Source organism: Equus caballus, chromosome 13 (assembly GCF_041296265.1).
Source record: "Equus caballus isolate H_3958 breed thoroughbred chromosome 13, TB-T2T, whole genome shotgun sequence".
In the NCBI taxonomy this organism is placed as follows: Eukaryota; Metazoa; Chordata; class Mammalia; order Perissodactyla; family Equidae; genus Equus; species Equus caballus.
The window spans coordinates 8,390,471-8,406,250 of record NC_091696.1 but is presented as its reverse complement, the minus strand read 5'-3'; the positions used below and the strand labels follow the sequence as shown (position 1 = coordinate 8,406,250).

General features: G+C 37.7%; 1 protein-coding gene across 1 annotated transcript in view; it reads right to left on the bottom strand.

Annotated features, from left to right (window-relative positions):
- Positions 1 to 3,177: 3,177 nt before the first annotated feature.
- CYP3A96 (cytochrome P450 3A96) overlaps positions 3,178 to 15,780 on the bottom strand; it is a 28,718-nt gene continuing 16,115 nt past the window's right edge. Inside the window, 6 exon segments of the mRNA NM_001146163.3 lie at positions 3,178 to 3,419; positions 5,952 to 6,114; positions 7,617 to 7,843; positions 10,198 to 10,358; positions 13,579 to 13,645; positions 14,717 to 14,844. Coding sequence (NP_001139635.3) covers positions 3,330 to 3,419; positions 5,952 to 6,114; positions 7,617 to 7,843; positions 10,198 to 10,358; positions 13,579 to 13,645; positions 14,717 to 14,844 — 836 coding nt within the window. The 3' untranslated portion in view covers positions 3,178 to 3,329.

Sequence of the window (15,780 nt, the reverse complement as noted above, 5' to 3'; positions counted from 1 at the left end):
GTGATGACAAAGGCACTCCTAAAATGGGGATGTGTATAGTGTTCTTAGGGAACTTATTAAACAGCATCATTTGTGACACCAAAGATTTCATACTTAAATCTCAATGAGAGATGTATGCAATGATTTTCTGAAATGGTAGATGAAGCTGGACTTGAGAATTGTGGAGCCCAAATATCAAAACCGATATTGGCCTCCTGAGGTCTCAGGATAATATGTCAATCAAAATAATAGCTGACATTTGTTAAGTGCTCACTGCATGCTCGGTGGTCTATGTCATATATACTTCACAAACATCATCTGATTCCATTGTAACTTGAGATAGGTGCTGTCATTATGCCCCTATTTTGCAGATGGGTACTCTGAGGCACTAAGTACTAACATATGAAGGTTTTAAGTAACTTGCTAAAGGTTGTACTAGTAAGTGTATGTAGTGTAGGGAGGTACCATACCCCTTTCATTGGGCTGTGTACCCATCCCCAATTGCTGGGAGTATTGGCTCTTACTAGCTCAGAGATGCCCCATTCTCTGGAGAATCACCTTGGTCAACTAAAACCACATCACCTGGGAATTTAAGCATTTTCCCAAAGCCACTGATTGCTCTAGACTCAGTGATGGACTGAGCTGGGATTCAACCCAGGACCTCCAGCTACAGAGCCCTCCATCTCTCAATCACTCTGTAGTGATGCTTCCTTATATTAAAACAGTACAAGTAAAATTAAAGTGAGAGAGGGGGAGAACTGTATAAGCCAAAAGGTTCTTTTGTGGCTCTTACCCCCACAAACAATCACAAACTTACTAAGATCTCTTCAAAGAACTATTTTCCTAAATCGTGTCAGAATAAATTGCAGATCTGGTTATTTCATAAACCTCTGTATTTCCTACAAACAAGGATATTCTCCTACATTACCACAACATGACCACCAAAGTCAGGAACTTAATGCTGCTACATTACTGCCATCTAACCCTCAGAGCCCATTGAATCCTCTTGGTTGTCCCAACAATGTCCTTTACAGCAGAAGAAGAACCCTGCCCATCTGTTGTGATTTGACGTCATCTCTATTTAATCTCCTTGGATCTGGAACACTTTTGGGTTTCATGACTTTTAGTCTTTGAAGATTACAACCCAATTACAGACCATGAGTAGAACATTCCTCAGTTTGGGTTTGTCTGACTTCTTTTAGGATTTCTTTCAGGTTTTTCTCCTTGGCAGGACTATCACAGAGGTAATGCTGAGTTCTCACTGAGTCCCATCAGGTGACACTCAATCAATTTATCCCATTTCTAGTGAAGCTCTCTCTGACCACTTGATTAAGGGGCTATCTGCAAGGTTTTTCTACTGTGAAGCTACCCTTCTTCCTGGTAATTAATGGGTATTTTGAGCAGCAGTATTTTGAAACTGTGTAAATGTCCTTGTTGAACTACAAATTATCCACTTATTTATATATTTATGTATGTACACATTTTCCTTTTTTATTCAATGGGTCACTGATCATGCAGTGAGAACTTCTTTATTATGATTGTTAAACTGCCCGATTTGGTCAGTGGAAGCCCCTAGGGCTGGCCTCCATGTCTTGTTGACATCTCCCCATCACTGTTTAGCATTCTCTTGCTCTCTAGCACAACAAGATGTTTGAGGTTCATCTTGTGCTTTCTTCATCCCAGTCCTGGAATAAGCCAATTCTCTAAGGAGTCCTAGTTCCTTGTAGTGGAAAATGGTATTTATAAGCCAAGATGTGGGCACCAGGTATACTCACTGCTATTAGGGTGTCACTGTTTCTAAGCCACAACAGTAGAGATAAGTAGGGAAGATAGTTTTCATTTCTACACACATGCACACCCCTAACTATCTATTATGTATCAATAATCTATCTATAAAGAAAAGCATGAATTTACACTGATACATTCAGTTCCAATCTCTGATACCACAGGGTTCATTCTGATTTTCTCCCTTTTACAGTCAGAGACTCTATTCTCCAACAGTGAGAAACCTGGCCCTCGTCATCCTTAATATAATTACTTATTTGATCAATCCCCCTTTATATGGCCAATCCTGACTCTATCACTTTCCACTCATCACACCCTCCACACCCTACTTTTGTTCTCCACACCCTATTGAGGCTCTGGCTTCTCTTGCCATACCATCTTTCCACAGGGACCCCCTTCGCACCTTGCTTGGGCTCCCACACTCGTTCCAAACTACCCCTCAATGTGCACAGCCTCCCCACACTACTTGGTCTCTGACTTGGAGACACTTTGACTCCCTTCTTTGCTCCCATTTCCCAATGTGAGGCTGCTCACCTTGCTGTGTGCCACCTACTGGCTTTAGGATTGAATTATCCAGAAAGGGAAAAGGAGGGAAGGGAAGGGAGAAGAAGGAAGGTGAGGGAAGGGGCAGAAAAGGAAAAAGAAGAACTTTGCACCTGCTGATACCCACTGAGACTGATGAATATTTGTAGCCTCTATGCCCAATCAACTGACCTATCAACCATTCCTTATTTCATCTCCGTTGTGTTAAAACAGTTGGGAGCTGGGGATAAAGTGCAAAGAGGTATAAGAAAACATGTTGCCAACCATCAACAAAGTCATGGGAGGTACGATAAAAACATTTAATCAAAACTAATAATATAAGTGCCTCGGATGAGAGTTATAAAAAATATGCGCCCCCAAAATTGGAGAATTAAACTATGAATACACTTTCCAAGCACGATGCAAAGTCATGGTGGATTAACTCTCACATACCTTAAAAATCAAATGGGAGCCCTGAAAAAGGCCCCACTCAACCAGTGATTGTGATGGTTGAAAATCTTTAGTTACTGGATCACAGATTCAGTTCTATAGATTCTCCCTAATATGTATGAAGGCATCAGATAATACTTTTGTAAACAGATGTTTATAAACTTGTTTAATATAAAACTTTATAGAATATTCAAAATGAAAATGTGATATAAATGTCTCTACTACAATCACTACAATAATTCTTGTTTTCATTAAAGTTTGTTGATAAAATTGTTGAGAAAGTTTTATTCTTGATCAGTGCTTAGGAAGAGTAGATGGTACTAACTGGGGGTGAATGGAGAATCAGATAAGCTGAGTCCACATATCTGGCATATCTGGCACTTACTTTGTCCCCCCCTTTATATCACACAAACATGTGATACTCTAAGTAGACACTGAGAAAGCTCAATGAATGTAAGAATCCATAGGCATCCATCAAGTGGAGTAGGTTAAGATAATCTTTATTCTGGATTTCATTCACAAAGTAAATCGAGGTCTCTCCTGTTCTGGGATATAGCTTCCTTGAAGACCAAAGCAGAAGACCTCAGGGAAAGTCAGGCTCCACTCCCAGCTCTGGACTCAACTTTTAGAACAATTGGTTTTTCTGGTTGAAGAAATCCATAAGTGACTAATTTCAGGGGAATCTGAAACAGTTAAAAAGCACATGAGAGCTGAGTAATGAAGTCCCACCAAGAACAGAAGCAAAGTATACAAGCTACATTAAGGAAAATAATGCTTCACAAACATGTGGACATTAATTTTAGTGTCATGTATCTTTGATTATTTACATTGATTCTATAAGCTGGGTCAGATTGGATACTGAAAGTTTTAGCTGTCCATTCATTCAAAAAATTATCTATTGAACATGTATTCTGCACCAGGCTGGACACTAAATCATTCTGGTTTGTATTCCTTTTAGATCTACATTTTAAATAAAAGAGATGAACATTTAAAATTTAAGCCAGGATCTGAAGCATTATAGCAAACTATTTTTAAAAGCCATATAGAATTAATTTTGTATACATTAGCACTTGCAATGTAATCCTGAATGGGCCTTACACCTTTTTGTTGTATAAACCATCCTTGACTTTCTAAAGAGTCCAGTCACCTCTTCCATTGGAACTCATCCAGCTTCATGGTGAGAAGAGGTCTTTGTGAAGCATTTTGCCTATTCTCTAACATCTCTTGGCTCCCATGTGCAGGGCAGATGGTGAAGTTCTGAAGACCTACAGTGTTTTGATACTTTTAGCTCCATTCTCACTCAGTCACCCCTTCAGTGCTGTGGGACCCAGCAGAAGAGCAACCTTCTGAACTCAGTTGATAAAATACCAGTAAATTGCCATGAAGGGTGAGAAGCACCAGCCTGTGGATGACTGGGAGCTCACAGGGAGTGTCTGCTCCATCACATGTGTATGAGAGACCTGTTTTTTCTCAGGACTTGGTCTCCTGTTGGTTCACACTTACAGGACTGCCACACAGCTTCCCTAAAGTCACAAATGAGATGGAAACTATCTCTATCCTCCTCTACCTGAAGAAAGCATACTTAAGAGAAGGAACTGTATATTAAATGCATAAGTCACAGAAATAAGCCTTATCACAGGGCCTTGCTTGATATGAGTCGATGTCTTCTGTTCTGTTCTCCAGAGGACAGATTCCACATCTTTCCATAAATATAAAACCTCGTTATTTTATAATTTCAAATGGCATACGTATCCTCTGCAAACAGACACACACAATATGCACATACACAAATGTCAGTTGTTAAATTTTTCAAATTAAAATTGTTTAAAATTTGTCTCCAAGAGCTGTAAATCAACTTCAAACTACTCCTTAATCATTTACTGGATGACTGCAAGGCACCGTTGGTAGTCTATGAAAGCAATAATGTGAGGTGCTAAAGTTAAAGATATTCATAGGTACAAAGAAAACATAGAGAACAAAACTGGCTTGTTTCAGGACAAAGTATAAAGTTAGGTGGTCTGACCAATGACATCAGCCTGCAGTAACTAATAATAGAGCAGAGGAGAGGGTGGGCTCTAGACTGTGAGTGGAAGACTCCATGGAGGGGCTTGGGTATTGAAGGAGGACTTGAAAGGTGAGAACATAATGTGGAGAAAAGCAGGAAGAATATTCGTTGAGTCATTATTAGGACATAAAAGACAGACTGGAGCAGCGTTCCTGGAAGGTGAGATCAAAGAGGCAGGATGACCCTGGACTATGGAAGACCCTCACATCTGGTATAAATGCTTTCAATCCATGATTCTCAACCTAGGCTGCACATGAGAAACTATGGGGATGCTTTTAAGCCACATTCTGGGAGAATTATTTTACAATTTCTGAGACAATCTAGGCATAAGGATTTTTTTTTTTTTACTAATGTTATGATAGATTACAACCTTGTGAGATTTCAGTTGTACATTTTTGTTAGTCATGTTGTGGGTACGCCACTTCCCCCTTTGTGCCTTACCCTCACCCCCCCTTTTCCTTGGCATAAGGACTTTTTAAAGCCCCCTGGTTATTTCATTATAAAGAGAGTGGTTGAAAACCACTGTCATGAAGCTTTAGTAGGTTCTGGTGGAAAAGATCATCCTTCAAAAGTCATGACGTGGTAGTCACTGCACGTCTTGACTGTGCACACTTCCCCTTCCTTCCAGGGGACTTGAAACCAAATTTAAAACTTTGCTCAGCTTCAAAGTACTGGGCATAATCACACACGCTAACTGCGTTGACTCTACCTGACTTTTACATTTAGGTCTTTATAAAGCCACAGTCTTAGCAATCCAGAACAAAGGATCCCTAAAGTTCACAGATGGTTCAAAATAGATTCTCTGGCCAATAGAATGAATTACTATTTGAATAGAATACATTCTTTTATATATCTATCTATATATATATATAAAATAAATATATATGAATATATAAAAATATATATTTATAAATATATATAAGTATATAAATATAAATATATATAAAAATATATATTAAATAAATATATATAAGTATATAAATATAAATATATATAAAAATATATATTAAATAAATATATATATGTAGAATATATATATATATATATATATATATATATATATATATGTAGAGAGATACTCCTTCAGTTAAAAAGGAAAAAAAAAACCTCCCAATAAAACATTATTTATGTAGGAAGTTAACTGTCTGACCTGTGTTTCTTTACAAGGTTTGAAGGAGAAGTTCTGCAGCACTCTGACAACAGCAACTTTCATGTTCATCAGAGCAAACCTCATGCCAATGCAGTTTCGGGGTCCATTTCCAAAGGGCATATATATATAAGGATTTATGCTGTCCTTGTTCTCCTTGCTGAACCTGGATCCACAATAGTAGATGAAAACAAGTTATTGAAACATAAAAAGCACAAGAACTACAGGTTTGGAGTTTTCACTTAGACTCCTCAACCAATGGTATACAAGATTCCCTTGTGGGTAGTCATTGACATCCTGCTATCGGTATTTTACTGAGACAGTTAAAAGCTACAGATCCTTTCCATTCCCATGACTCTATAGGAGCTTTCAGTCTTGTTGAGGAGATGAGTCAAATGCTGTGTAAAAACAAAATTTATCTTTAAACATTAAAACTGTTTCCAGGGTGGTGAGATGTTCACAAAAAGAAATGAGAGTGATTGAAGGAAAAGTAGGTCTCTACCTGAGCTAACTTATGTTGGTCATGTGCGCATGGAGGAAAGAAGCAGGAGAAATGCCTCCCATTATTTTCATTGCCATTTTCCCTCCTCCCCTTCCCCACTCCTCCCTGTCTCTCTCTTTCTCTGTCTCCCATAGAATAGCTCATATCAGATGATTTTCATAGGAGTAAGATGCTACTCTACAATAGCATAATCACTGACTTCCTTGTCTATGCATTCCACTAGGCTTTAAATTCCTTCAAGGTTAGACTCATGTTTTATCCAAATTTCATTGTTCAATTTTTTATTATATTAAGGAAAAAATGTGGATTTGGAAAAAGTGATAATGACATTGTGGTTATGTATTCTTTAAAGAGCCTTCATATTTTGGAGAACATTCAAGAAAATTTCATATGATGGGCCTTAAAATAACATTAGAGTTAGGAGAAGGGTAGCAGCGGTGTGTGGATTGGGTAGCTGACATGGGTTGATGGTTGCTGGGTAAGTTTTGTTGGGCACATATAGATGCATGAAAACAGTTCCAAAGACGTGTGTAGGGAATACGGTGTGTATATGTCAAATACACATATACTTGTGTATGTCGAAAATTTTCCATAAAAAATTCCATAGAGTGAATCGTAACAATGTTTAAAAAAATAGAATGTAGGAATGTTTGTGGCAAAATCAGAGAACTGAAGAGAGCAGTAAGGAAAACCATAAAGGAAACAAAAGTCCATATTACTAAAATCAGATAATCGTTCACCAAATAATGGTATATGCATAAAATTACACACACAAACACATATAGTGTAACATGGATGTTGTTTATAGTTTACTGCTACATAAAGTAAGCAGTTCAAAATCAATATAACACAACTTTAATTTCTAAAAATTAATATATGCAAAGAACCGTGTCCATAAAGACATACATCACACTATCAGTGAGATTGCTCTTAAAGTATTGGAACTGTGGATGGCTATAATTTTCTTTTATCTAGTCTAAAGATTGTAAAATTTTGAAAACAAATAATGATCATGCTTGTAATGAGATTAAAAAACATACAAAAATTAAAATATGTACAAATAAAAGATTGTACAATCACAGGTTTGTCATCTATATTAAGAGGCATCAGAATATCCTTGAACCAGCCTGAACCAACATGGGTTCCCTTTCCCAAGGGCCTTGTACCTTTCTGGATGGAACTCCTCAGGTTGTGGCCAGAGCTCTGTGTCTCGGTGAAGAGCAAAGGATGGCACCATCACCACTGTTCCTTTGGGAATGAATACCCCACCAAGTTCCACATCTTTCTTACAGGTCCTTTCAATTCTACCAGCAACTGGGAATAATCTGAGAGACTCATTCAACACCATGTCAAGATACTCCATCTGTACCAGAGCATCATAGGTGGGAGGTGCCTGGGAACAAAGAAACAGATTTTGATAAACTGAGAAATGGGATCAACTTTCCACTCAGCTTATGCAGGACTACTGAAATGTTAGGAGTAAAAAAAAAAATTTATTTTGGTAAAGGACCTTAGCAGTTATAGACACTTTAATATCTGTCATCTCCTTTGACCTCCTCAATGGCTCATTGAGATGTGTAGAGTAGCTATGACTATGGGAGACTGTTGGGACAATCTTTTAAATAGGTCCCAAAATCCCTCACATTACCATGTAGGAATTTTCTTTTCTCATGTGAACAAATGTGCCTAATATATTATGACCCTTACTCTTAAGTAAAATACACTGAAGTCACTGTTTCCTTTCAAAGGACAGGCCACATATCTCTACCAAGGAAAGAGAACGTGTAAAAGAGCAAATCCTCAATTCCACATAAAGTTTTTCAGTTGAAAATCCTGCTTGCTAACACTTTAGCTTATATATAAAAAATTTGGAAACACTGAATTATACAAAATCTCTATAAATAACTTGAGGAGAAACTAGTACCATTCTAAACCAAATATGACAAAGAGAGGATAAGAAGGACTGCTACCAGGACAGACAACTTCATTTCTCTTGAAAGTTTTACGAACACCAGATCCTCACTCTCAGCCCCACCCACTGTTGCTGGAACAGTCTCCTAACCGTCACTTCAGGATTTGACTCTAAGCTCTGAAGATCTGAAAAACCCACTCCAGCCCCAGAGGGCAGGTGTCTTCACAACCGCAAAGAATTCCAGTTTTGGCAGAGATCTTAAAACTGTGTGGACAATATGTGGCTATCATCTGGTGTTATATTGAAGAGGCAATATTGCAGAGGTTAAGATTTTGGCTCAGGAACCAGACACCCTGGATCACAGCTCAGCTTCTTCATCACTAGTTGTATGACTAGTGTATGAAAGGTATTTCATCTCACTGCAGCTTAGTTTCTGATATGTTACATGGAGATAATTAGAGTTTACATTTCACAGCACTGTGTGGCAGAGATATTCACTGCTCACCCAACATCCATGTAGTCCCCCAAATTTCTCAGCCCACTTGAACGTAGGAGAAACGGGCTTTGACAATAGGCTGTGAGCTGAGGTGATGTACGTCAGTTTGGGGACAAAACATTTGGAAAAAATCACTCTATTCTTTATTCTTCAGCCAACACGAAGTCCTCATGTTCCAGATAATCAGCTACAAGAAGGCAGAGCATCGTAGTGCATATCCCCAAGTAACTATGTGGAATAGAAACTCCCACTCCCATCCTCCACTAACCTCCTTTGGACATTTAAATGTGAGATAGAAGTAAACCTTTGCTATGCAAAGTCACTGAGATTGATGAGTAATCTTTTACTGAGGAATAACCTAGCCTTTCCTAACTGATACAGAATTTTATGAAGATTAAATTCGTTAATAAATAAAAAGCATTTAGAACAGACATATTTAGTATGAAGCGAATGTTATTTATTAGTATTGTTGATGCCTTGTAATTATTATCATAAGAAAGGGAGAACACAATGCTTAGCTAGTCTCTGTCTCTAAGTTACCTATTATACTGTAATCAAAAGAATCATAAGATGGGCTTTATCAGAGAATACAGATAATCTCTAATTTACATAGGCCCTAAAATGTCTGCTTACCTTATATTTGGAGGACCCATGACTCAGAAACTTCATAAGACTTGTCAAAACCATAGTTAGGACTCAAAGTCACGTCTTCCGTTTCCTACCCTATGCTCTTTCCTGTACACCAGGCTTCTTCTGTCTGCAAAGTTTACCCAGGGTGATCACACTAATGGTTCCAACTCTCCATTCGCTCCTATGTTCATGGCCTTTGCCATCTACCCTTGTGGTGCTCTCCCATTATAACTCTGGGGTTGGTCATGTGGCTTGCTTTGAACCAATGGAATTATGGCTAATTGTGATGCAAGCAGTTTTGAAAGACACCCACAGGACTAGGCTTCATGCTCTGCCTCTACCATTGCCTGGAGAAGAACACACCCAGACTCATTTTCTGTACTTTGAGAGATGTGTGGATCATATCAACAATATCAACAGAGATAACTTATTGTTAGGTGCCACTGAGGTTTTGTGATTTTTACTTAACATTATTGTGGGAACAGACAATTGATATGCCAGGACCAGCACTTTTTTCAAAGATCTCATATTTATGTGAGCAGAATACACTACCTAGGTTTCTCTCTTTGCTTTTGTCTCTTTAGATCCTCCCTAAATAGCACAGAAAGAACTGATATTTATGCTTTCTTGCACCACTTCTAGGAAGTGGTGAGGAGATACTCTTGTGAAGGCTTCACTTTCCCCCTCCCTCCAGGTATCATCCACTCACCATATTGGGGAAAGTTGCATCAATCTCCTCCTGCAGCTTCTGCTGGACATCAGGGTGAGTGGCCAAAAGATACAGAAGGAAAGAAAGAGAACTGCTGACGGGCTCATAGCCAGCAAAAATAAATATAATAGATTGGGCTACAAGCTCCAGATCAGACAGAGCTAAAAGGAGAGGAAAGACAGTTTAGGTAAAGCATGTCATTGTAAAACAGCACAGATTACATTATTAGAAATCCAAATGAAACTACCAAACCACTAGAGAAAAAATAGAAAAGCAATTCACAGTCAAATTGAGAGTGGTTTGCACTCTGATGGCTATCTGACCAATCCAGAAAAAGGCAAAAATTATCTTAATCCTATTTTTCCCAAGGTCTATACTATTCTTGGCCTTCTGCTCCTGGTTATGAGACCCTGTATTATGCCACCAACACAGCTGGGTAATTTAAGAAATAGCATTTCTGGCTTACATACACAGTGTTATTAGCATGTCCCTTGGAGAATCCGAAAAGTACTTTACTACAACTATATAAGTAATATGGGGTAGCATCCTCCCCCAAGGAAAAACTTAAATTACTCTAGCTAAAATATAACTTGAAAATTTTTAAGAAAGTTTTCAATATTAAGGCTTAATTGTAGAGAAAATTAAAGGATTTTTCATAGAATCATCTTTGAGGGAACTTAAGAGAATAACACTGCACTAAAGATAAACACTTGCTACTCAAAGCGTGGTCCATGGGCCAGAAGCTTCAGCAGTACATTGGAGCTTATTATAAACACAGAATATCAACCCCTGCCCTAGAACTATCTAACCAAAATCTGACGTTTCACAAGATGTAGTGGTTTGTGTGCACAACCTAGCTTGAAAAGCATGGATTGTACTTGAGAGGCATCAGGTATTGGAAGACCTGGGGCACAAGTCTTCAAATGGAAGACCTCAGATATATACAGCAACTACAGAGACACACAAAATGCCAGAAGAGTTGTAACTGACCTTAGTCTAGTCAACAGCGTTAAAATAGGAGAAGAAAGAACGTGTCAGTAGAGGGCATTGGCCAGCATGAAATGTAGAAAAATAGGGTCCAGCAGGAGTAATGACAATGCTTACTCACTAATGGCTTGAATGTCATCTTCCTCAGCATATGCTGCCCCTCTTTGTCTACTTTATGCTCAGAAAACTGCCCTTGTGATTATAAGTTGGCCTCCCTTTAGTTTAGTTTTTCTCCTGAAAGACACTAAGTATGCTCAGGCTCTAATCTATTTGATTGAGACTAGATTAGGAAATTTAGATTCTTAGAGCACTGAAATAAACATGGTACCAATCATAGTCATTAAATTCAAAACTAAAAACTTTTCAAAGTAAGTGTAAGAAAGGACTACAAATTGCTGGTTTCCCAATGATGATTTCCGTGATGCTGTTGTGGGTAAATTCAGTAATCATATTCTTTCCTCTGGTTAGTATGAATCTCATGATACTCCAAGTTTAGATCTGTGCTGTCCAATGTGGTAGCCACATGTGGCTATTTAAATTTTAACCAATTAAATTTTAATACTATTTCAGTTTCAGTTCTTCAGTGGTAGTGGTCACATGTCAAGTGTTCAATAGCGGCATGTGCCTAGTGGTTTCTATATCGAACAGTGCAAATATAGCATATTTCCTTCACGACAGAAAGCTGTATTGGACTAGATAGAGAGAGACAGATAGAGAGAAAGATAGAAATAGATGTAAGCATTAGACATAGATATATTATATTTATACTCTTGTTTTGGAGTCGGATCATCACTGCTGTCTAGGGACCAATTGTTAAATGTTCAGGAATTCTGTGAAGTGTTTGTCAAACCATTAGTAACTTGAAATTGAACATATGGGAGTATTCTCGTCATAGAAATAAACTAGAATCAGAGACTTTTTTGAGAGAGACAGAGACAGAGCATGTTTACATCACTGGCTATCGGTAGATACAGAAATATTTATGTTTGTCATATCTGTGTAAAAATATTTGATGTTCTTAGCTACCTCCACCGAGAGGGTTTAGAAGCAAAGACACCCTCAGTAGCAGTGAGCTACTATAAATGATCAGAAACAAGAGGACACATTTTTGTTTCTAAATACCATTTCTTACTAAAAGGAACCAGGCTCCTTGGAGAAATGCTTGATTGCAAGTCTGGTCAGGAGAAATACAAAAAAATCTGGAATGTCTTGCATCAGAAAGCAAGGAAATGTTCAGAAAATAATAGGTGAAAAGGATTCGTGATACTCGGTAGACCATAATGGTGGAGATATGTCGTTATATGTTTGTCAAAACCCATAGAATGTATAACACCAAGAGTGAACACTAATGTAGACTATGGACTTTTGGTGATAATAATGTGTCAACGTAGGTCATTGATTGTGACAAATGTGCCACTCCAGTGAGGGATTTTGACAGTGGCAGAAGCTGTATGTACCTAGGGCAGGAGGTATGTGAAGAATCTCTGTATCTTCTGCTAAATTTTGCCCATGAATCTAAAGTTGCACTAAAAGATAAAGTACTTGAAAAGTAAAATTTCAAAAGGAAGAATATTAAAAAAGGACACAGGAGCCCACCTGAAAGAGATTCCATTGGACAAATCTGAGAGAATTTGAGGAACAAAATAAAGAATTAAGTAGGAAAAGATTAAATTAGTAATAAATGAGATTATAGAGATACAAACAAATAAATAAATAAATTGGAGAGAATGGAAAATTATCTCTTAAAAGGGAAACTCAACACATAAATGTAGAATAAATGCTGGAATTAGAAAATTATCATTTTGCAACCATCACAGTAATAGCAGTTTCAGTAAAAAAAAAAAAAAGATCCACATTAATAAAACTAGTAGGTGATTTTGAAGATAAACAGAATGTTTACACAATCTCAAAGGCTTCTCCCATTAGTTACTTACTAATTACACGGAGAAAATTAAAACTTTACAGTATATTAAGCTAGTGAACTTTAATCAAGTGTCAAAGTGAATGTCACCCAACACTGGAGCAATGTGCCTCCAGACATGATGAAGCCTTGATGCAAATTTCCAGGCAGAGACTCTGATTCACTGGGTCTGGATGAGGTCTAAAAATTGACATGGAAACAAGCTCCCCAGAAGTTCTGATGTAGGTGATCCACAGACCACTGACTGACTTCTAGGCATGAAATACATGTTTATGGTTGCCCATCAAGCTTTGAAGAAAGTTGTGCATGCTTGCTTCTAGAAAGTTCCCCTGACTACAATTTATATCTGAACATGCACCTTTCTTCAGTTTGGCAGAAATTCTCATCTACCTGGAAAACTTCCTGCATGTTTTTGGAACCATCCCCACCCTCCAAGTTTCCCCATAGTGGCCCTCTGAAAACTCCTTGGTTACCTTTATGGGTGTCCATTTCTTTGGAGTTTTGGGAGTTAATCATCAGCTGAAGGAAATCCACTCGTTGCTGGAAGCAGAAGAAAAATTCCAATGATACACAGTCACTTGTGAAGTCCAAAATAAATCAGGAATGCAGTACTTAGCCTTTTTCCTGAGACTATAGGCCCTTCAAGTCCATAAATGTGACTAGTCTTGTCTGAACAAAATCATCCAGCTTCAAACTTGGAGAGCATGATGTTTACCTGAGAAAAAGCTAGCCATCATGTCCAACTGCTTCTTGATCCTTGCTCTCTTTGATCCTTGGCTTCTCTGGCTTCTGAACACAGCTTCCTGGTCAAAGAGTTGCCTGCACCCTTTCTGGTCATGCCTCCTTGCTCAGGAGAAAGACCCTGACTTAAATCATTTTTCTCTCCTGCCTTAATTCTTAATGAATGGCCACATAGATTAATAACCTGAAATTTGCAGAGATCAGCAGCAGCTTTTGTGTAAACATCTTCAAATGCCCCACCCACTCAGAATTCTATGCAATCTTCAGTCACATCCTGTGGTACTCAGCCCTGTCTACCTGACCTGCAGACCTGCAGACGCTGATGTCCAGGACTCATGAAGTCAAAGCTGGGTTAGTCAGCTTACAGCTTCAATACCCAGAGAAGACTCCTGCCCACTCCAGACTAGGTTAGGGCTCAAATTCAGGATACGCTATACTTCACGAGGTAGCCTGCTGGGGCCCACCATTGAGCAATGTGCAAAATGAAAGGCTTGAAGGAAGTGATTTTTGGCCAATATAAGATCTGGGGAAGTTATAATACCAGTAAAATAATTTGTAAGCTGTAATTTTTATCTTTTCACAATTTATTGAAGGGAAGTGGTAAAGTTTTTATGTCAACAATATTCATGTGGTAACATACTAATTTTAACGCTTATTAAATTTTAATCATTGCTTTCTGACTTATTTGATTATCTCCTTCTCCAGTGTCCACCTTCTTCATTCCCTCCAAAATGTTAGAACTCTCTTACTCTAAACCCTAGAGTTCTCTATCTACCTTTAAAAATTTACAGAGAAGTGCACAAATCATATGTATACAGCTCAATAAACTATCAAAAAGTGAATACTCTTATGTAATCCCCCAGATTTTACCTTTTCTTTATCTTTGAGGCGACTTTCTTTTATCCTTTTTACAGATTTTGTGAAAAAATCAGTAACACTCTTTGGAAATAGAAATATATTTAATAATTCAAAAACTGGATTAAGAAATGGAAAAATTGCTGTAGGGAAAAAAAAAAGAAAGCACAATGAAAATGCACATTTTACCTGGAGCAATTATAATTTCCTCTACTAACTAGAAGAGTAAAAGACACCAGGGTTCTTAGCCAGGAGCAAATCCCTCTATGACCTTGGCTTGGACTTCCAGGCCAGTGGTTGAGCAACAGTGAGTCCATGCTTAGGGGCCATGACTATAGCAATGACGTCAGTGACTCTTTCTGCATCTTTGGAGTGACCCAAGGAATGGGATTGCATTCCTTGACCTCTTAGCCTTTTATCCATTAGACTAGAGTCTCTTTGGATAAACCAGACCATATTCTGTTAATTTAATTAATCATGTATATTCAAGAAATTGGAGTCAGGATAGAAATAATATATGATGTCTTTCAACCACAATGAAATGATGTTAGAAATCAATAACAGAAAGAAAATTGGGAAACTTAGAACTATATGAAAATTAAACCATAAACTCCTAAATAACAAGTGGGTCAAAAAGAAGTCCAAAGGGTGATTAGAAATTACTTTGAGATAAATAAAAATGAAGACACAATATACCCAAACTTACAGGATGTAGCAAAAGCAGTGCTCAGAGATAAATTTATGGCTATAAATTTCTGCATTTAGAAAGAACAAAAGTCTCAAATAAATAATCTAATTTTCCACCTTAACACACTGAAAAAATAAGAGCAAATGAAACGTAAAGGAAGCAGCAGAAAGGAAATAATAAAAGTAAGGCAGAAATTAATGATATAGAGAATTAAAAAATAGATAAAATCAATGAAACCAAAAGTAGATTTTTAAAAAAAAACTTCAGCTAGATTGACCAAAAAAAGGAGAGAAGATTCAAATTACTAGCATCAGAAACAAAAGAGGGGACATTACTACTGATACTAAAAAAATTAAAAGCTATAAAGGAATACTATGAAGAATTGTACACC